The 20,717-nt window shown below is 44.3% G+C and overlaps 1 protein-coding gene across 1 annotated transcript; it reads left to right on the plus strand.

The window, feature by feature from the left end:
- Positions 1-7,637: 7,637 nt before the first annotated feature.
- On the plus strand, positions 7,638-20,320 carry Rsad2 (radical S-adenosyl methionine domain containing 2). The gene is made up of 6 exons (XM_003464946.5): positions 7,638-8,030; positions 9,686-9,847; positions 12,160-12,389; positions 13,361-13,510; positions 16,465-16,497; positions 18,206-20,320. Exons 1-6 carry the CDS (start codon positions 7,694-7,696, stop codon positions 18,368-18,370), a joined length of 1,077 nt encoding a protein of 358 aa, XP_003464994.1. The 5' UTR covers positions 7,638-7,693; the 3' UTR covers positions 18,371-20,320.
- The last annotated feature ends 397 nt before the right edge of the window (positions 20,321-20,717 follow it).

Here is a 20,717-nt window from a genome sequence, read left to right on the forward strand (position 1 = left end):
CAGCCCCCACCCCACCCCTTGCTCTTTCTCTGTGGGTGATTTGGCTTTTTGGATCTTAAATGTGAAGAGATGTTTTCACATGCGGATACTAGCACTTTCTTAACTTCTTTGTAGTCTTTTTTGTAGTAGTAAGAATTGAATCCAGGGCCTTCACACCGAGTTACATTCCCAGACCATTTCTCACATATTTTATTCTGAAAGTCTCCTTAAGTGACCCAGGCTGAGCTGGAACTTGCAGTCCTCCTGCCTCACCTCCCAGAGCGCTGGAATTACAAGCACATCCCACCCTACTGTATTTTGCCTGTCTTGGGTCTTCCCTCACACCATCCCCTGCTCTGGACATCTTAATATACTATGCCTACCATAGCAAAATACCAGGCAGAGCAGCTCAGACGTAGCCAGGGGTCCAAGATCACAGTGCCCACAGGTTGGCTTCGTCAGTGACCTTCTGTGGGCTGCCGCCTTCCCACTGTGTCTTCATGCAGTCCCTCATTTGCACAACCCTAGGGTCTTGCATGCAGCTTCTCTAACTAGAATGCAAGTTGTGTCCAAGCCCAGACTGACGGGTTGTTGCAGTTTAAACTCACAGGAGGCCTTCACTCTAAGCACGTTCACATTCAGGGGCTTAAGGGTTGGGGGTGCAGAGTAGCCTAGGGCTCCTCAATTATCTAGTTGGTGGCCTGTCCCTCATGCACAGGCATCTTGAGACAGAGGCCCCTGCTCCTCCTCCTCACCCACCAGCCTCTCTGTCTCAGTATCATCTCACCTCGAAGCGGAGCAGGAAACCATTGACCTGCACCTGTCTCTGAGCCTCCCATAGAAAGACAGCTTGGGGCACCATTTGAGAAAGGCAGTCGTATTTTTTCTTACATTTTCCTATCCATTTTCTCCCACTCTGAACCGAGATGGGATGTGACATTAGAATGTTACTGTGATGTCTGGACTCACCAATATGTGAAAATATGTGTGGGTGATATTAAAGATGCAATGCTTTTATTCGGGCGGGAAAAATCATGGTCATATTTTTCAGTGTTGATTTGAAATTCTTGAGACAGAAGGCTTTAGTGGTCTCAGCTGACTGTTTAGATAAACTTTCCCACAGCAACCTATCCTTACAGTGAGGGTATCTGGGAGCTGGGAAGATGCTTCAAAGAGGTGAATGAATGGATGAAGGCATTCTTAAGGAAAGCCATAGTTGTGCATACTTGTATACTCCTAGGATGTTACAGTTTATATCTGGATGTCCCCCCCAAAGCCTCATGCATGCACTCATAGCTGGGGCTTTGGGGAGGTGACTGGGTCATGGGTGTGTGATACTGGATCTTATCTGTATAATGCTGGATTAGTCCACCAATGGGTATAGAGCTGGATGGACATGATGTTGGGAGGTGAAGCCTGGTGGGGAATCAATGTGGGCATGGCCTGGAGTGGAATCTAGCCCTCCTCTCCTTGATGGCTCCATGTTCTTGATGCCCTGTCATGGACTGTTTCTACTCCATGATGCCCCTCTAGCATGCTGTGCCACCCTGCCTCGGAACTAGCCAATTATGGACTGAGCTCTCTACAAACTTGAGCCAAAATAAACTTCTCCACTTTTAACTTGTGGGTGTTATGTATTTTGTTACAGCAATGTGAAAGTAAGACAGAGGGAGAAAAAGACATACAGAAAGGGAGAATTTTATATATGTGTGTGTGTGTGTGTATGTATTAATAATGAAATAAAAGAGCCTCATTTATGAAAATCTGCTGAAGTGGATTGTCTTGGGTTATCTAGTCAAGTTGGAAAAAAGGAAAATCAGAATACTAAGAATAGACAAGAACACAAAACCACCAATTTTATGAAAAGGACCACCAAAATATTACAGTTTATACAGATAATATTACAGTCACTTCTGTATAAACAGATTTGAACATCACGAGATTAAGTGAGATACTCAGGAAGTATGAATTAAGGAAGTAGAAGCAAATTCCAGGAAAGAAGTTGGTGAGAGCTTTGAAAAGCAGTGAGAGAGTATATATATATATAGGAGCAGATAGGTTCTCTCTTCCATTAAACTATGTGTTTCTTTGTCTTTTTTGTGAGTTCCCAGTTTGGGGGCATGTGGTGTGCTGTGGAGCTGGTTTTCCGGTTAAGAAATTTATTTATTTATTCTTTCAGTGAAGAAATTTCAACCTAACAGGTCTTTGCACTCATTCTTTGTCTCCCTGGGGCCTGGGGGCAGGACTGATCCCTGTCCAAACCCTAGGAATAGGATCCCCCTGAAAGCATCTCTCTACTCATGATTGCAGACTGTGGTCCACACCAAGCTGTCCAGTCACCGTGCACAGGGACCAAGATGGATCGTCAGACCTCACTCATTCCTGCATCCTGTGGTTTGATTACCATGGCTGGATATAGTGAGACAGGTGTACATGTCCAGGCCTCCCAGGAACCCCAGATCTTGAGTCTCCAGCATAGTTCCCAGCCAGCAGTCTCACACTTGTCCTTGCAGTTTCTTTCAAGAAAGAAAACACTCCCGGTGCCACCCAGGAAGGGCAGGGCTGCGATCCCAGACCCACCTCTGCAGTCTCCGCTTCAGGAATTACTTCCTCCTGCTGGAATCCACCCTAGCTGGGAGGATCATGAGAAGTAGCTGTCTTTGAGTAAATCAGTAAGCTTCAGGCTAGTCTTGAGACTTAAAGCACACCCCAAATACAGCAAAGAACAGAAAAGAAGTAAACATCACAAGAAATGAGTACAGGCATTTTAAAGAACTGTGGCATTTCATTTCTCTCTCTCTCTCTCTCTCTCTCTCTCTCTCTCTCTCTCTCTCTCTCTCTCTGTGTGTGTGTGTGTGTGTGTGTATCTGTCTCTCTGTCTCTCTTTTTCTCAGAATTTTACACACATAATAAGAAAAAAGAAAGCCAAAGAGCTAAAGAAGATGTGTGCAACGCATGTAAACCACAAAATTCACAAGATACAATGAATTCTGATAAATCAACAATACAATGCAGAAAACCCCATACAAAAATGGGCAAGTGGATTGAACAGGCATATCACAAAACAATACTCAGCTCAGAAAAACCTACACAAAGGGCTTAACCACAAAACTCAGCAGGGAACTAGAAAATCTAAACAAGAATGTGATATGACCCTATGCACCTGGCTAAGGTGAACCAAAATGAAAAACAAGGACCACAGCAAATAAAAGGTAAAGTTTGAGTGGCCTAAGTCCTGATTTTTTTCCCTTTTGAAAGCCATTTGTGGTGCCAGTGTTGACTGTATTCCACTAAGTGGCTTTTGTACATCCAACAGAAATGCATGCATGATTTTGGACCCCAAGTTGTGCAAGAAAATTCCAAATTTCCATCCTCACAGAATGATGAATGCATTGTGCTCTCCTCATATAATGGGGTACTCTACAGCTACAAAAATGGACAAACTTTGAACACATCAAAGTGGATGATATAACATTCAGAAGCTAGACACAGAAAGATGCACACTGTATGGTCCTATGTATGGACCTACAGCCATTCAAACTAGAGTACAGCATTAAAAGACAGGACAGGGTATCTCCTGGCAGAGGGAAGCTCAGTGCCTGAGGGAGGAACATGGAGATTTTGCTAAAGTTCTGTTTCTTAATTAGAAAGGCCAGGGAAGTGCATGTTCCCTCTGTGAAAATTCACCAGGCCTTGTTTTTTTGTCAGTGGAACATCTCTCTATGTGTGTGTTGCACTGCGAGAAAAGTTTTCCCAGAGAAAGAACAGGGTGGCTGCAACAAGGAAACAGATTCCAGAGTCCACTCCATGGGGCAGCTCTGTCAGTGCAGGGTCCTTATCAGGACACATGGAGAGAATCACAGATGCACGGGTGTGTGGGGAGAAGTTTCCAGATCCAGACACATTGGTGACATTTGGCTGTTACTCAGATATACTTGAATTCTTTTTAAAGGTGACAACTATCAAGAGGTGAAGAGCAAGAAGGGGCAGCCTTGATCTCAACCCCAGGTTACATCGAATTTTGGAGGCATCTTTGTAAGCCATGACTTCAGCGGGACCTCTTACCTGGAGGTTGCTTCCTGCTCCCTGAATTCCAGAGGCTTTAGGAAAGACCAGTAGCCTGGGGACAGTCAGGTTACAAAGGGAACTTGGCTGCATCTAATCTGCATTTGTCACCCTGTAAGAGGAACAGGAGAGAGGCAGCCTGGGAGACAATGTTGGCAATATAAAGAATTGGGTCAGCTCAGTGATCAGCAGGCCTGGAAGTTTGCTGAGAAGAAAATTCCTTAATCTCAGCTCTCTATGAGGCTGAGGCAGGAGGTCAATCACTAGTTTGAGTGCATCTAGGCAACTTAGTGAGGCCTTGTTTCAAAATAAAAATAAATAAGTAAATAAAACTATAAAGGGCTGGGGGTAGAGCTCAGTGTGAAGGCCCTGGGTTTAATCCACAGTATTGTAAAAATGAAGGAGGAGGAGAAGGGTAGTGAAGAAGAGAAGGAAGAAAAAGAGGAGAAGCAAGCGGAGGAAGAGAAGCAGAAGAGGAGGAAGGACAGGAAGGAAGAAGGAAAAAAATAAAGCAAGCTCCTTGGACTGAAGTCCTCACCCATGGCTGCCTGATGTCTGCTTTGTACAAATCCACACATACAGGGAAGGTCTGCTCCAAGCCTCACTCTGGGATGGGCTGACCGTGTAGGGAAAGAGAAGTTTTGGGGTGGGGGGTAAGCCTGTGATTGTGGAGCAGCAAAGCCACTGTAACTTTGTGAGCCCTGCAATAGCATAGACTTGGACTCTTCTATTTATACTTTATATTTATTAATATTTTTATCTAATAGAAGACTTTTAATAAATGCTTACAGGAGGGATGAAAGAAAAAGAAAGAAAAGAAAGCATTTCTGAATGGATGAATTAATGATTGAAAGAAAATAGCATATTTGGCAGGAATAATAAGATAACAGGGTAATAATGATCAGTTTTTGAGAAGTATAGCAAATGTTTACCTTTCAATTCATTTTCTACACTCTGGGCTATATCATTATCCGTTATAAGATAAATTAGCACATGAAAAGTATAACATGACAGAGACATACTAGATTTCATTTCTTAATTTTTTGAGACAGAATCTTGCTCTGTAGTTCAGGTTGAACTTGAACTCATTATGTAGCCCATGCTAGGCTTGGGTTCACAGCAATTCTCCTGCCTCAGCCTGCAGGATGCTGGGTTTATGGGCGTGCAACACCCTGCTTGCCTCCACACCAGATATTTCTAATATTTGCCATGCCAAGTACTAACCCTCATTGGTTGATCTTCATCATGTCATTCAATCTTTAAAATACCCCACATGAATTATTGTCCATATTTCCTGCACATACGAGCAAGAATGAATAAGGAAAGAACTTCACCCAGGGTTATGCAACTCCCTCTGATTCACACAGTGCCATGGACTTGGACCTGTGCATCACTGGACTGGCAATAATTAAACATACACCTGCTATTTCGCAGAATTTAGATTCACTTTAGTTTCAGTTTCCCAGTGCAGGAACCTGAGTAGTTTCTGTTTCCATTCACAAAAACAATAGGCAACCCTCACCCTGCACTGCAAGTTTTCCATCAGGGCCCTATGAATTTGCTTTTGTAATCAGAATACTTTTTACTCTTTGCAGAGATTGCAGGGGATGGTTATGCTGACAAGGAAATGGGGATCTCTCAGCTGCTAAGTCCAGAGCTGGGTCTGTGACTCCACAGGTTTGGCCACTATTGTTTTTTTTTTCTCTCTCTCTCTCTCTCAGCTCCAGACGCCGCCCGAGGTTACTCATACTACCCTCATCCCAACTGAAGAGCCTTGGAGGGAGAGTTTCGTGTAAGAGTCCGCAGTGCTCCCAAGGGTCCTCCAAACATGACAGGCTGCAGTGGGGTTTAGCAGTTAGAAAGCAGCTTAGTAAAGCACCTGATACTCCCAGGTGAAACTGTGTTTCAGGACTGGGATCCAAATGTAGCAAAATTCAAACATCACATTTTACCTCCACTACAACGTACTAGTTCCAAGGAGTAGCTTAAGCAGGATAAAGATGTGAATTCCACTGCGTTCCTAGGCTGTTACTGCCACCTAGAAGGAACTCCCATCCTCACGGATCCTCAGTCATTTATTTTTCAAGCCATTCTTTTATTATGTGACTTTAAAAACTTTTTTTTTTTTTTTTTTTGCCACGACTTTGACCATGGTCTTCATTTGACATGACAGGTCTCTTCTGTGTTTTGACTAACATTTTCGAACGCCTTCCATCCCTTCCCCTATGACTGCTTTGTACACGTGTGAGTAGAGATGAGATTTCACAGTGTAGCAGGCAAGGCTCCCTAGAAGAGTGGCTGCACTATATTAGCACAGTGTATAAAGGCTTATGACGATCCCTGGATTATCGGGTCTGGAGAAGGCTCAGTGAAGGCTCACGGTGCAGAGCTTGAGGGCTTTCCAAGGTCAAAGGCCTGGAGTCCCCGGCAGAGTCAGGTCTGAATCCATGTCAGAAAGCCAAAGGGCTGCTCTGGAGGCCACAGAGTTTATGCTGGAAGCTGGAAGGGACTTTGATTAAAGCCCAACGGTGATGGCCAACAGCTGGACTCCTCCGGAGAAACACCCATGGCAGCCCTCCCTCTCCTTTCCCTTTTTATTCTCTCCAGACTTCAAGCCTATTGGCTGGTGCTGCCCACATCCTAGGTGGGTCTTCCATTTTCAGTTTGTGGCTTACAAGTCAAGCATCAGCTGGACGTTTGTCAGTCAAGTTGACAGCACATTTAGTGATTCCACAGATATAAGTGAGATTGTTTGGTGCGTGTTCTGTGTCTGGCTGATTTTATTCCACACAGCACCCTCTAGATCCACTGATGCAACTGTAAATGACATCTTCTCCCTGAATAGTACTCCATCTCGTATGCATAATATTATTCTCACCTATGCATCGTGAAGGAACAGTTAAGATACTGTCATATCCTGACTAGCATGGACACACTACAGCACACATAGGAGTGCCACTGTCTCTTTCATGTGCTAATTTCCTTTTCTTTCCTTTGAATACATGACAGGAGTGAGATTGCTCGACCCTGTGGTACTTGTGTCAATTTGGCTTTCATAACTATCTTGCCCTGAGTAACTACTACGTGAAGGGTGATAGTGACCCAGCTGTCACATGGAAACAGTGAGGGCTTCAAAACTTTTTGGATACTAATGTGACACATTGTGTAACTTTGTTTCTTGCACAAAGTGACTAGCAATGTTTCAAGACATTATTGTCAGCTGTGTGCACAGGACATGTAAGAACATGGAAATAAATAAATTTTCCGAGCAGACTGTGCAAAGGTTCCAAAGTCTGAAAAAAATCTGAAATATCTTTATCCAAAGCCTTTTGGATAAGGGATTCTAAACTTCAGAAGTAAAGGTAGAGAAGGTCCTTGATGTCATCACAAAGGAATGACTGTCATTCATGCAGAGTCAGACATAAACAGAGAAAGCCTGGCCCTGGTCTTGTGCTTTCGGTCTTGGCTGTGTTCCAACTTTCATTTTCTGAGAGAAGAAAATCGAAACTCAGCAGAGCATTAGTAAAGGAAGCATGTATTTCCCTTCTCTCCCCGCCCCCCCCCCGGGGCCAAGGTGCCTGGAGGTGTGGCTGGTTTTGCACTGTCATAAAAGGCACAGGGACAGCGTCAGGGTACCAGAGTAGCAGGCATGGGGATGCTGGTACCCACGGCTCTGGCTGGGAAGATGCTGAGTGCGTTCAGGCCGTCCCTGGGCTCTCTCTGGGGCAGCCTGGCCTCCCTGCTCTTTTGGCTGAGAGCAGCACTCTGGTGGCCAGCAGAGGAGAAGGGATGCAAGCAGGTGGCCGGAGAACCACAGGGGAGCCCGGAGGCAAAAGGGGAGGACAGCACGGTTCCTACCAGTGTCAACTACCACTTCACTCGCCAGTGCAACTATAAGTGCGGGTTCTGCTTCCACACTGCCAAGACGTCCTTCGTTCTGCCCCTGGAGGAGGCCAAGAAAGGGCTGCTTTTGCTTAAGCAAGCTGGTAAGTCCCAGTCCCCCAGAGAAATTAAGTGATTGGCTGTGCAGGCTGGGTGGCGCCTGCAGAACTGGAGGTGGTTCTGCCTTGGAGGGCCTGTGGGAAAGGTCAAGGTGGGTGCGGGGGGGGGGGGTGCCCAGAGGGTCCTGGATCACAGCATTGCTTCAAAGAGCTTCCCCTGCTTCCTGTGGCCCCTGGTGTGTGCCAAGGGAGGCCCTGCGCCACCCAGCAGCGACAGACTGCTGCTTTCAGAGTTTATCCAAATCATGAAGCAACTTGGTTTTTCCAGAAATATTTAGTGAGGAAAGCTAAAATCAAAAATTCTGGAGCAAGAACAGTAACACTGATGCCTTTTAAGTTGGGTTGTGTGTATGCAATTATTAAAAGTAAACTTAGAAAATGCAGATGTAGTGATGAATTCCTGTAATCCCAGTGATCAGAAGGCTGAGGCAGGAGGATCACTGGGAATCTGAAACCAGTTTAGGTTATATAGTTGGACCCTGTCAAAACAAAGAAACAGACATAACCTCAGAAATGGTTTTCATGAAATGGATCAGAGACTTCGTTCTTAAGATTGACCCCCGTGTGTATCATCACATTAATGATTTGCAGGGATTGGAAAGAAATCTGAGGCAGTACTTTGCCCTTGAAGTCTGCTCTTCCCTCCAGCCCATCTTCCTGTCACTCCTAAAATGCCTCTGCAGGTGGCTAGGGAACAGTGTAGCTGATATTCCTCCCTGCCCTGCTTGACTTGTGCTTCAGGCTAGCTGGGGCAGCCCCAGCTGTGCATAGTTTGACAATCTCACGAAGCGATGTCAGGTGCATCACCACCCCAGGTGCCACTCGTACTGCACCCTTCTGTGTCCCTGAGATCAGCACTAGCTGGCCTTGTGCACACCCACGAGTGTGCCCGCATCTCTGCGTCATGCTGTATTGTCACAGACACCTTGGCAACCCTCTGCTTGCTGCCAGGCTCTCCAGTGAAGACGGCCACTAGGTCGTCACTGTGGTCCAGCTTCAGTTCTCCCGCACTTTTCTCCGGGACTTTTGTCTTTTATCCATTGTTTCTAATCTTCCAGGGGAAGCCACGTTTCCAGACTACATTGTCACTTTCTAACTGATCTCATACCTAACTCTCTTGAGTGTCTTAAAAATCAAAGCAGGAAGAATTAACTATAGGCCCCACCTGAAGCTCCCTGTTGCACATGGCCCAGGAAGGGGTTTCTCTGTTTTTGCAAAACTGTTGCCGCCCTGTTCCCTCTGGCTGGGGAGGAAATCTCCTGAGCTGAATTTCCAGTGATTTCCAATGATCAGGTGCATCTATTTTAAACTGGAGAAAAGGAGAAGAAAAACAACCTCTTCGAGCAATTTTCTTTCCACTTAGACTCTGAATTAAATACATAGTTATTCCCATAAAGTGAGCTTGACCTTCAGAATTAAAGTTAGGGAAGGGGCGGGTAATGAGGGTTTTATTTCATTTTTTATTTTCCATTGAGGAAGCATTATTTTTGTCATTAAAAAGAAAGAGAACAAAAAAGATGGGTTTGGGGTGAAGCCTCATGGTAAAGCATTTGCCTAGCATGTATAAGGCACTGTAAACACTGCATGAATGGTGAAAATGGAGTAGTGTGAAATGGGAAACTTTGTGTCACCTCCTACAGGGATGGAGAAGATAAACTTCTCAGGCGGGGAGCCATTTCTGCAGGACCGAGGAGAGTACCTGGGCAAGCTGGTGAAGTTTTGCAAAGTGGAGCTGGGTCTCCCCAGTGTCAGCATCGTGAGTAACGGCAGCTTGATCCGGGAGAAGTGGTTCAAGGACTACGGTACGTTTCCTTAGAGGGTGTTTTAATCATGGCTGCTAATATGATTGGTTCCTGCATTTCCTTTCGTCTTGGGCCTTAAGCTAGATCTTCTGGGGAACTGGCAGAAAAAAGGAACAAATTTTGCTTGTTTGAACCTCCTTCTAAGCTATGCGTGGCATCAGGATTGTTGTGACTCTGGGGTAAACAAATACAGCTAGCTAGACAGGGGTGATGTTAGCAGTCATGACTGTCACTTACTTCCAAATCAGCAAGGATTGGGACCTACAGCCCTAGCTCAGCCACTTCTGTGGAAAATTCACACATTCTGCACCATGCAGTGGGTTTTTCTGCTAAGACTGGAGGGCACTTGGTCTATATCAGAAGTCTCTAGTGTATGACTTGGCCAATTGGGCCCAAGGAAATCCTTTGTGTCACCAGGACTGAAGACCAGTGGGTTCTGTGACTACTGACATCCCTCGCTAATAGACCCACTACATGGAACGTCTGTGGAGCAATAGTTGGTACTTAGGAACACCAAAAAATATTTGCTATTAGTAAAACCTTTGTGCATTCTTTTCCTGGAGCTAGTTGGGATCTTACTGCCACAGTTCCATTCTCTTCTCTTGCTTTGCGGGGCTCTTGGGACCTTGAGACTATTGGAAGGGAAGCTAGCACTTTTTATCTTTGGATGACAAGGAACAGAGATTTCTGACCAGATTCTCCTCCCAGGGGAAGGACATGGGCTGTGCGTGTGAGCAGCCTGTGTGCCAGAGGGGAAAGAGGAAGACAGGACGCAGTCCCAAGAGAGGGTAAACCCACAGGGGAGGGAGGAAGCCGGATGTCAACACAGGGAAAAACAGAATACCAGTTTGGAGATTCAAAGCCCTTTTAAGAAGTCAGCATTGGGGACAGAAAAGGGGACTAGAAAGCAGGACAAGCAGAGACTAGGTGAGAAGGATTTAGAGCATCCACCTAAGCCACATTCACCCTGCAAGACAGCTCCTCCAGCCCGTCCCTTTCCTGGGAGGGAAAGGGTAAGAGGCAATGTGGGCCTGGAGAACAGGGTGTGTCTTGTGCCCTTGGAAATGCATAAGAAATCCAGCATCCCTGGTGGGGGACAGGGAGAAAGTGTGAAGACTGGGGTATAAGGAACACCAGGCTCCCTTTGGAGTGGTCAAGTGAGCAGCCAGCCACTTTGTTTTTTTTGTGCTCTATGGAAAGTTACCAGATCCTTCAATTATTAAAGATGTAAACAATATCCACATTGTAGTTTTTAAAATCTCCCAATTAAAAATAGTTGCAAATAATCTGAAATAGTTTTAGATGCTCAAGGGACAAACAAAATGTCCATGCCTGCATATCTGGTCCTTCCAATTTAGAAGGGCTGGGTCCCTGTGCTTGGGTGGATAAGGACTGGTCCTTCCAATTTAGAAGGGCTGGGTCCCTGTGCTTGGGTGGATAAGGACCATGTGCGTGGGTGGATAAAGATAAGGAGGGAAAAGCTAATTAATTTCACAAAAAAGAAAATACCAGGGCTCTTATATGAAGCAATCTTAGGTATGTGACTGGAAAAGAGAAACAAATCAATAACCGTGCCTAAAAAGAAAAAAAATAAACAACTGCTTCTAGATATTTCCAGAAACATCCAAGGATATCTGTTTTCTTCAAAATTTACATGAGATTTAAGGTTAATTTATTTATGGCATTGGAGACTAAAACCAGAGCCTTCCCACTGAGCCACATCTGCAGCCCCCTGGTTTTTTTTTTTTTGGGGGGGGGATTAGCCTTGCTAATTCCCTAAGTTGCCCAAACTGGGCTCAAACATAAGATCCTCATGTCTCAGCCTCCCTAAATGCTGACATTATAGACATGCAATTTCTATTTAAGGATAAATGAAGAATCTCATAGGTATGCTCGTATATATATAAATGTAGTGTAAATGTCATGTATACACACATATATATGTGCATATAATTTTGGATTCCTCCTGTCTCAGCCTTCCACAGTGTTGAGATTACATTCTTGTGTCACTGCAGCTAGCTCGAATTTGAATATATTAATAAGGTTCCCATATCTCCTGTACAGGGCTCTAGAATGATTAAATCTGTCATTCAGCTCCATCATTTTGTTCTGCATATACAGGTTTTTAATGATGATTTGACACAAGCATCAAGTGTAATTTACATCTCAGCAAGTTTTGTGCATATGAGAAAAAGTATCATCTTAAAAGTTTGAAGCATAAGTGCAAACAGGCTGTTTTATGATAAGACAGGTAACTGAGGGGTAGGGCTTGACCGTCACCCATGTAACCCGAGATTCTCATTGTCGTGCAGGTGACTATCTGGACATTCTTGCTATCTCCTGCGACAGTTTCAATGAACATGTCAATGTCCTCATCGGCCGGGGCCAGGGAAAGAAGAACCACGTGGAAAAATTACAGAAACTGAATGAGTGGTGTAAGCAATATAAAGTGGCCTTCAAGATCAACTCTGTGATTAATCGATTCAACGTGGATGAAGACATGAGAGAACACATCAAAGCGCTCAACCCTGTGCGCTGGAAGGTAAGCGTGCAATGTTGCTTTTGCTGGTTTTAACCCCGAAACGCTCAAGTGACTTTTTTTTGAAGAAGCTGAATACGATTAGGTACCAAGAGCTCTGCATCTCTTCAGCCAGATCTTGGGCTTTCTTTCAGTAACGTTAGGGTTTCAACCCTGGCTTGTGTTCTTTCCTGAAAACTGGCATTGATTTTCCTCTGGAATATAGTGAAGATAAAAAGATATGCTAGGTGCTTGGAAATATTATAAAGAATCTCTTCTTATAAAACCTAAATTTCTTCTTAAAACTCTTGGTTTATTGAAGGATGGATGGATGGATGGATGGATGGATGGATGGGCATTCTTTATAAATTCTGATGCTACTCAGTTTTCACTGAATTATTTGAGTAAAGTCATCCCTTCTCTGTAGCAACGTAAAGTCATCTTTCCAAGTTTGATGTTTCGGGACGGCTCCTTCTCCCAGCCTGTTATGGTTTAGATCCAGAATCTCTCCCCCAAATCTCATGTGTTCAGAGGTGCAGTTTTGGACGGTAAATGGCTCATTAGTATTTAGCTGTGAGTGAAAAACAGAATCTATAACTCTTGACAAGATACATTAAAAGTCAGGAAAAGCAAGCGCATTTTCAAACTACTTTTTGCATGGTTTGGGGGCTTGCAAATGATTTGCTTTTTGGGCTTTTTATATTCCCTGTTCCTTTCAAAGAACATCCATCATTTTACAGTCTGCAAATGTTAGATCACACACCTAAAGCGTACTCTAACCAGGTTTGGAAATCTATTTCCTAAGAGTATTTGGGTTTGTTCCTAAATTTCCAGGCTGCTTCTGGGTTCCTAGGGTAACATTTCCAAGGGGGACAGGAGTCGCTTGGCTCTGAGCGCCTTTTTCTCTGAGAAAGACGCCTTTTTCTCTGGACCAAGGAGTCAGGCGAGGGGGACAGGAACGAAGGACCTGACCCGGGGCCACGCTTGCATTCCAGGTCTTCCAGTGCCTCCTGATTGAGGGTGAGAACTGTGGGGAAGATGCCCTGAGAGAGGCAGAAAGATTCGTCATCAGCGAGGAGGAGTTCGAGGCCTTTCTGGAGCGTCACAAAGAGGTGCCCTGTTTGGTGCCTGAGAGCAACCAGAAGGTAATTTCACTCAGCACATGGGCTCTGTCAGATGGCAAGTGTAGATCCTCCAAAGGGTGGGACTCTCCCACTCGAGGCTGTGCATACTGTCACACTGCCATGCTAGGCATTCGGTCCAGGCCACCTGCCAGCTCCCCGGTCCCCATGAGAAGTCTCACTTCCCCTCTCCTGCGGTGGGTGCAGTGGAAACCCCGAAACACGTGATTATGTGCGTAGACTCATGCGCAGTCCTGCTGCAAGGTCCTAGTTTACTCTTCGAAAGAGGCAGGTGGAGGATTGCACAGTGCCCAACTCTAGGGGGAGCTGGGAGCCTTGGTGTTGATGTAATCATCGTCACGTGGCTGGCTTGAGTTATCTCTAGGAAACGTAAAAGTTGGACAGAATAGCAAGACTGCTGGACAGAATAGCAAGACTGCTTGACGATTCCTTGGGTGTCAGGTGGATGCATACTTGATGCTTCCTATTAGATTTGATGTACAGATTAAACAGCTATAGCTCAGGCAGGTCTACACTGTGATGCTTCCGGGTACTCCAAGGCGAACAGCCACTGCTCCCCACGTTCTCAAAAGCTACAAGAAAAACAATTTATCCTCCTTTCCAGAGTGGAGGAACCTCCTGACTAATTCAATATATAAATATTTTAAAACAATTATGGATTAAGTATTTGAACACATAGAAATAAAAAATAAAGCTGGGTTGGTGGCACATGCCTATAATCCCAGCACTTCGGAGGCTGAGGCAGGAAGATTTCCACAAATTTGAGGCCAACCTGAGCTACATAATAATTTCAAAGCCAGTCTGAACCATATAATGAGACCCTGTCTCAATAATAAATAACCACATATGTTATAAAATTAAAAGTAGAATGTGCAACCCTTATATATTTATATAACAAATATATATAATCCTTTATTATAGAGTAAAACATAGAGTAAAATATAGAGTATTATAGGGTAAAAATTCTTTAGATCAAAAAGAGTCTATTAACAGAAGAACACGTCAGGCTTTGAGTATAAATAGATAATTCCTACACACAAAAAAAATTGTGCATAAACTGGTCTTTGATATCATTAGCATTCAAATAGAAATTAAAATACAAAGCATGAAGTCATGGTTAAAAAAAAAACAAGTTCATAGCACTAGGAAGAGAACAAATTACTTCAAATTTCCTAGACAAAAACTTGGTAACTTATAATGATAATCTTTAAATGTCTGCACAAGCTAATTTAGAAATTCTACCTTAAAAGGTAGGAACTCTGAGAATCAGAGAAATATTTATGCAAAGGCACATTACGACTTTATTAAAAGAAAATAACAGCAAAAAATTGAATACATGGTATGCCTAAAGCATAGCAGTAGCAGGTACATTTTCATGTTCATAGAATGAAATTTTATTCTGGCTGAAAAGCAAATGGCAAAGAATATTAAATGAGCAGGATAAGTTCTCATGGTATTAAGTACCAAGGAAAATGAGTGTGCAAAATTAATCTGAGACCTGTACTGGTGGGCCCCAAAATGCCCCTGTAATGTTACAATAATTATCATGGAAGAGCAGAATTAGTAGTCATTTTTGTTTACTCTTATAAGCTTTAGGACCTTATAGCAATTAAAATAAGTTCCATTATCCAAAAACATATTTTTAAAAAAGGACTCTCCAATCTGTCACCACAAAATACGCATATGGAAAACCTCTACCCCACAATGCGTACCCAGAGGGAATTCCAAGCACAGTTTGGCCCTGATTGCAGGAGCTCTTGCTAATGCTCAGAGTCTGGAAGGTCATGCAGAATGGAGCAAGAATGAGAGGTCTCCCCAGGCTGCCAGGGGACCTTCGAAGAGCAGCTGGAAGGAGCGGAAAGATGCCCCCCCCCCACATATGGGCACAGTCCCCATCTTCATGATGCAGTTAATGTGAGATCAAAGATCCTAGAGTAGGCAATCATACATGTCACCATGTGTAGAGAGACCTTTGGTTTATCTGAGTGTTCATAAGGGCTTCCTGGCCTCAGTTTGTCTTCCCCGCTTCACACATGAGGAGCCTGAGTGTCCCTCTGTCTCTTACATGATCACTGATTTGAGCCGAAGTGGAGCAAACTCAGGAGTTCGGTTTCCTCCCAAGCCCAGAAGCCCCTGCCCAGCGGCACCACTCAGGGGCTGGTCCAGGCACACACACGGGTCAGGGCTGGGTTCTCAGAGCTGCTCTGAGGGTGCCCTTGCTGCTGTCTCCCCATCTCCCACCCGCATCCCTCACCGTATCCCAAGCCCCACAGCGGGCCTAGACCTAGTGTGCACAGGAAGTGCCAGCTACAGCCAGAGAGACAGACCTGGCCTGCTGCATGATTGAGTATCTGATCCAAGCTGAGCATGGTACAGGGAGAAAAAATCAAAACAGGAATAATATCTATGAGTGAGGAATATATTATAAAATTCAGTACCCATTCCCTTACATACTATAGGTAGTGGCGCTTGGGCTCCAGTGTGGAGTTTGTTAGCTGGGACAGAGGTTCTGAGGGTTCTACAGTGGGACGCATTTACTAACTGGCCTTCTATGGAAGCGGATTTTGCCTGTGTCTATAGGAGTAGATGGGGAAGGCATTCCTAAGGCTGCAGGATGCATAATGCTTTTTAAGATGCAAGAGAGTGGTAGGTATCAGAATTCCCAGGTAAAGCTACCTTTCGGATGCCAGGTCACAGCAGTCAAGGAGTTCTGGATAATTCGCTGGAAAAATGGGAAATCTACTGGATAGTAGTGACAGTCACTGGCCTCACTGGTGACAGCGGGAGGGAATAGAGACTTGGCCTGGGATGTCCTTGTCAGATGCACTTTCCTGGTCACCGTTCTCCCTGGAGCCTTCCAGCACGAATAGAAAAACACAAATATCGGACAACAGACAGCTGGGCCCCACAGAGGCCTGTGTTTGAAACTAAATCTGAATCCTATGTTTTCTTTGCAGATGAAAGACTCCTATCTCATTCTGGATGAATATGTGAGTATTTCTTCAGCTACAAAATGATCCCTGAGTAAACTAAGTCAGCAGCAAGACCAAAGCTGAGCTAAAATGGACACAACCATTTTTCCTGCTTAGGGGGATTTCATGACTTGGCTGAGAGTGATTTTTTTGTTTTAAGTTTTAATATGGTGAAGTCCTGTTGGGACAGGGTCAGGTCCTGAGCTTGGCATTTCTGCAAATTTTAACCTGAGCCAAGGCTCTAGTTAGCAGTAGTTCCCTATCCCTGTCTTCCCCCCGCCACCATGTTTTTCCCACGTGGCCAACTATTGTGGGTATCACCAGGGACCCAATATTATGGCAGAGTTCTCTGTCCTGTGGTTTGGGGCTGGAGGTTCTCCAGAGACAGATGACGTCATGGTGCAGTCACAGAATCATCAGGGGCCCAAATCTCAGTGGCTCTTGGTAACTTGCTGGAACAGCTCTAGAGGGTGTCCAGGGCAGCCTGGTGGGCCACCTCCACAGGCCGCTGCTGTGTCTGCCCTCCCACATCTGAACAGAAAGGGAAAACCCCTCCCTTCTCAGAATTGGAGTGGCAACAACAACAAAAAACACTTCCCCTTTAAAAACATTTTTTTTTTTTTTGCTTTTTTTGGTTATTGTTCTAAACTTAGAACTCCTAGTAGTATTAGTATTTCTCACATAGGACAAATAATTCCTTTCAAAGACATGTTTTTAAAGAGATACGCCCCAGTGAGAACCATGAGAACAATACTGAGATTGGATTTTTTTGGATAAATGTTTATTATAATTTTTTATTTTGCTATTGCAGAGTTAGTCAATGATGCTTGAAAGTAATTTCATTTATTGCCCATGTGAGCTTTCTGAGAAGGTATAAAGAGAAAAATGGTAATAGAAATGTTTGGGTTATTAGTAGGAGTCCCAAGTACAGGAAAGAAAATTGTTTCTGGTGCACAGGCTGTCGTGGCCACCTAGGAATTTGGACCCAAGTTCCTCAACGAACTCATCGGCCTCTCTATACCATAGTTGGAAAAAACATAATTGGACCAAATTTGTTTCTGCTAAATTAATAACTGCTCGGTTCAACATGTTTTACCTGATCTCCTACGAAATGCTGGGTATATGTGATAAAGAATGGGAAGACCTCATTTCTGGCTACAAGGTAGAAAAGGCCAGGACATAATGAATAAAAACCAAAGATTGGATAAGGAGGAAGATGCTTGGCAGGAACAGGACACAGTCGCCTGCTATTGAACAGTGAGGTGCCTGCCTCAGTAGTCCATTTCTTCCTCTTGTCTCTCCACTTTCCCAAAGAAAGCCTTTTTGAGGATTTAGACTCAGACCTGTATGTAATCTACATTCTAGAAAAAAATCTACTTGTAATTTTCCAATGCTACAGTGCCATTCCTTGTTTTTGTGCTTTTGTACTGCACCTCCTCAACGTAAAATTTCAAAACAAAATTCAGAGGCCAGCATTTTGGGGAAGTTTGTCCCTCTGATGAGGTCCAGGGGCTCAGGCGACATCCCATACCTTTCCATCAGCCTCTCCTGGGTCCAGGAGGGGTTGAGTTGGGGACATGGAGCCCAAGCTGTCCCCATGTTTAGCCATGGGTATCCATCACCCTCTGAAACGTGATCAAAGTATGGAAACTTGTTTTGGGTAGATGGAGGTGCTCACAGGACAAACAAAATGAACATGCTCCTGTTTCTGACTTGATTTTCCTAGATGCGCTTCCTGAACTGCACACAAGGGCGCAAAGAACCTTCCAAGTCCATCCTGGATGTGGGCGTGGAGCAGGCGATTAAGTTCAGCGGCTTTGATGAGAAGATGTTTCTCAAGCGAGGGGGGAAGTATGTGTGGAGCAAGGAAGACATGAAGCTGGACTGGTGATCCAGACGGTGGGAGAAGATGCCCACCCTCCTGCCCACAGATGGGCACCCGTGGATCCTCCGTGGATCCATCCTTGCTGGAGTCGATGCCCGAGGCTGGATCCCCTGCCCTGTGACAGCCCTGGGAACCTAGGGCTGAGAGGGCTGCCCGAGTGCAGACTGCACCTGGGTTTATTCCACCAGAGCCGCTGTACCATGGGACATAGGCAGTGAATTCCGAATCCCTTAAATAGGATGCAGTCTGAGTCCATGTGAGAAAAATCAATCGCTTCTTTTTGTAGCTGGAAGAAAAATTCTGCCAGAGGCTCACATAATCAAAATCTTCTTGTGGTGATACGAAATTGTGTAGTTTCCTTAGGTAACCTACATACTGTCTCACTCCTAGAAAACAGTCATATCCTGTAATTATTTCAAAAAAGCTAAATCATTGATTTTACTTTTTGTTTTGTTTGCCAAAGCATTTAATTCATCTGCAATTCCAGTGCCTGACAGAAGAGGGCACGTAGATGTTTGGTTTCATTCTTTTGTTCCAGAAATTCTGCTTCATAATCTGTTTTCAGGACTCATTGATGTTTGAATTACTGAGTTGTGATTTTTTTGGAGGACGCAACATCCCTACCTCAAGTTTTAAGGCTTTATAGTTCAATTTACGTATGAGTGTGTCATATTCAAAACAGGATAGGTTATCCTGTATTTTCTACTTTATGGACTTTTTAAGAGAACATTGAATCAGAAAGTCCCTCCTCCCCACTGATCTTAAGAGGACCCGAGCAAACTGGTCATAAAACAAAGTGTTCAGCTCACCAAAGGCATTCCATGGCGTATAGCAGGTGCTCACCCAGTGCAATCAGAAGTCAAATCCAAATCTGGGGCCCCATCTTTTCTAGTTGGAGGAAACTATTTTTCTTTCCCCTAAGGTACATATAATGCAAGTTAAACAAAATCACACCTGAGAAAAAACCTACTTTAGCACATTTTCTAGCTGTGTATTTTTATTACAGTATTGTTTTATGCAATGTCATGATTTGCAATGATTTTGCGATTAACATATTTCAGTGCCCTTCTTTCTTCGAGGGGAAGAGTAGGAACTTTTCCTATCACAGGAAAACCCAAGCTTGGCTTATACAATGTTTTGAGGTTTATTTTTTCTACTTTTAATACAAGTGTTAACTTTGTGAAATACGCTGTTTCTTGGGAAAATAAAGAAAAATATAACTGCTGTATCTTGTGTGTTAAGGGCAAGTGTTTTCAATGACTGCTTTAAGTTTGGAGGGTGACACCACGAAAGGAATTTCATCTTTAGAAGCCCAGGACAGGTAGTAGGCTAAGGGCCTTGAAAGTGCTCATTATCACTGTTGTGATAAGACAGATGCCTCTTTTCTTTCAAGTTTGAATTCCAGTGAGTTTATTTGGCTGAATTATCTAATAAAAAAGACTCAAGTCTGTTTTTACTGGCAACTGCTGTCTAATTGTTGCATAGATTAAAATCCCAGTCAGTCAGGCATGGTGGTGCATGCCTATAATCCCAGCATTTCTGGGAGGCTGAGGCAGGAAGATCATGAGGCAGAGCCCAGCCTATACAATTTGGTGACTTTGATTCTGGCTTGATATTAATTAATTAATTAAAGGGCCAAGGATGTTGCTCAACTTGAAAACTCTGAAGGAAAAGAAAACAAGAAGAAATAAATGAAAAGACAGTAATGAGAAGAAGCCCAATTTAAGAGAGGCAGTAAAGTTTCTTTCATCACTAAGATATCACACATCTACTCTTGCTGAAGGGGCTCTGTCCAATGAGCAATGATTACAAAGACGGTTGTGCTGCGGGGTTTGGAAGCCTGTTTTGTGTAGCGAGGTTATGGTTTGGGCGGGTGCCTGTATTTCTGTATGTGGTGCTCTCACACACTGATCTAATGTATGGATATGCTGCAGTTTATTAAAGTCCTTCAATGCAGTGCTGTGTCTCTTAGTGTCTTCATGCTGCGGGTCTTTCTTTGGTGTCCATCTATGGTGACTGCTTTTAGGAGCAGTGAGTGCTGTCTGAGGTGACTACTCTTTAACTATTAACAAAGTAATTGTATCCATCCTCCTGCTTCCCCAGCCCACCCAGCAGCAAGAAGGTGGTAAGATGATGGAAACACTCTTCCTAGTCCTCAAACAAAAGCCAGCAGCTTGGGGACCCGACACCCCCAGGTCCAATGCTCTCAGAAGAGCCCACTCCCACAGCGGGGCCTGAGAATGACACCACAGCCCCATGCATAGCCACCCAGGTGGTAGTGCTACTGCTCAGGTGCAATGGGGCAGTGTCCAAAGCCGGAAAGAGACAAGGCGTCTGGTCAACCAGACCCTCA

This window comes from Cavia porcellus, unplaced genomic scaffold (genome assembly GCF_034190915.1).
Source record: "Cavia porcellus strain 051 isolate PalLab524CR breed Dunkin Hartley unplaced genomic scaffold, mCavPor4.1 scaffold_8, whole genome shotgun sequence".
NCBI lineage: Eukaryota > Metazoa > Chordata > Mammalia > Rodentia > Caviidae > Cavia > Cavia porcellus.

Coding starts and splice junctions, on each gene's coding strand:
- Rsad2 (XM_003464946.5), top strand. CDS start 7,694: ATGGGGATGCTGGTACCCACGGCTCTGGCTGGGAAGATGCTGAGTGCG. Junction 9,848..12,159: donor GAAGTGGTTCAAGGACTACG/GTACGTTTCCTT, acceptor ATTGTCGTGCAG/GTGACTATCTGGACATTCTT. Junction 16,498..18,205: donor ATCTCATTCTGGATGAATAT/GTGAGTATTTCT, acceptor TGATTTTCCTAG/ATGCGCTTCCTGAACTGCAC.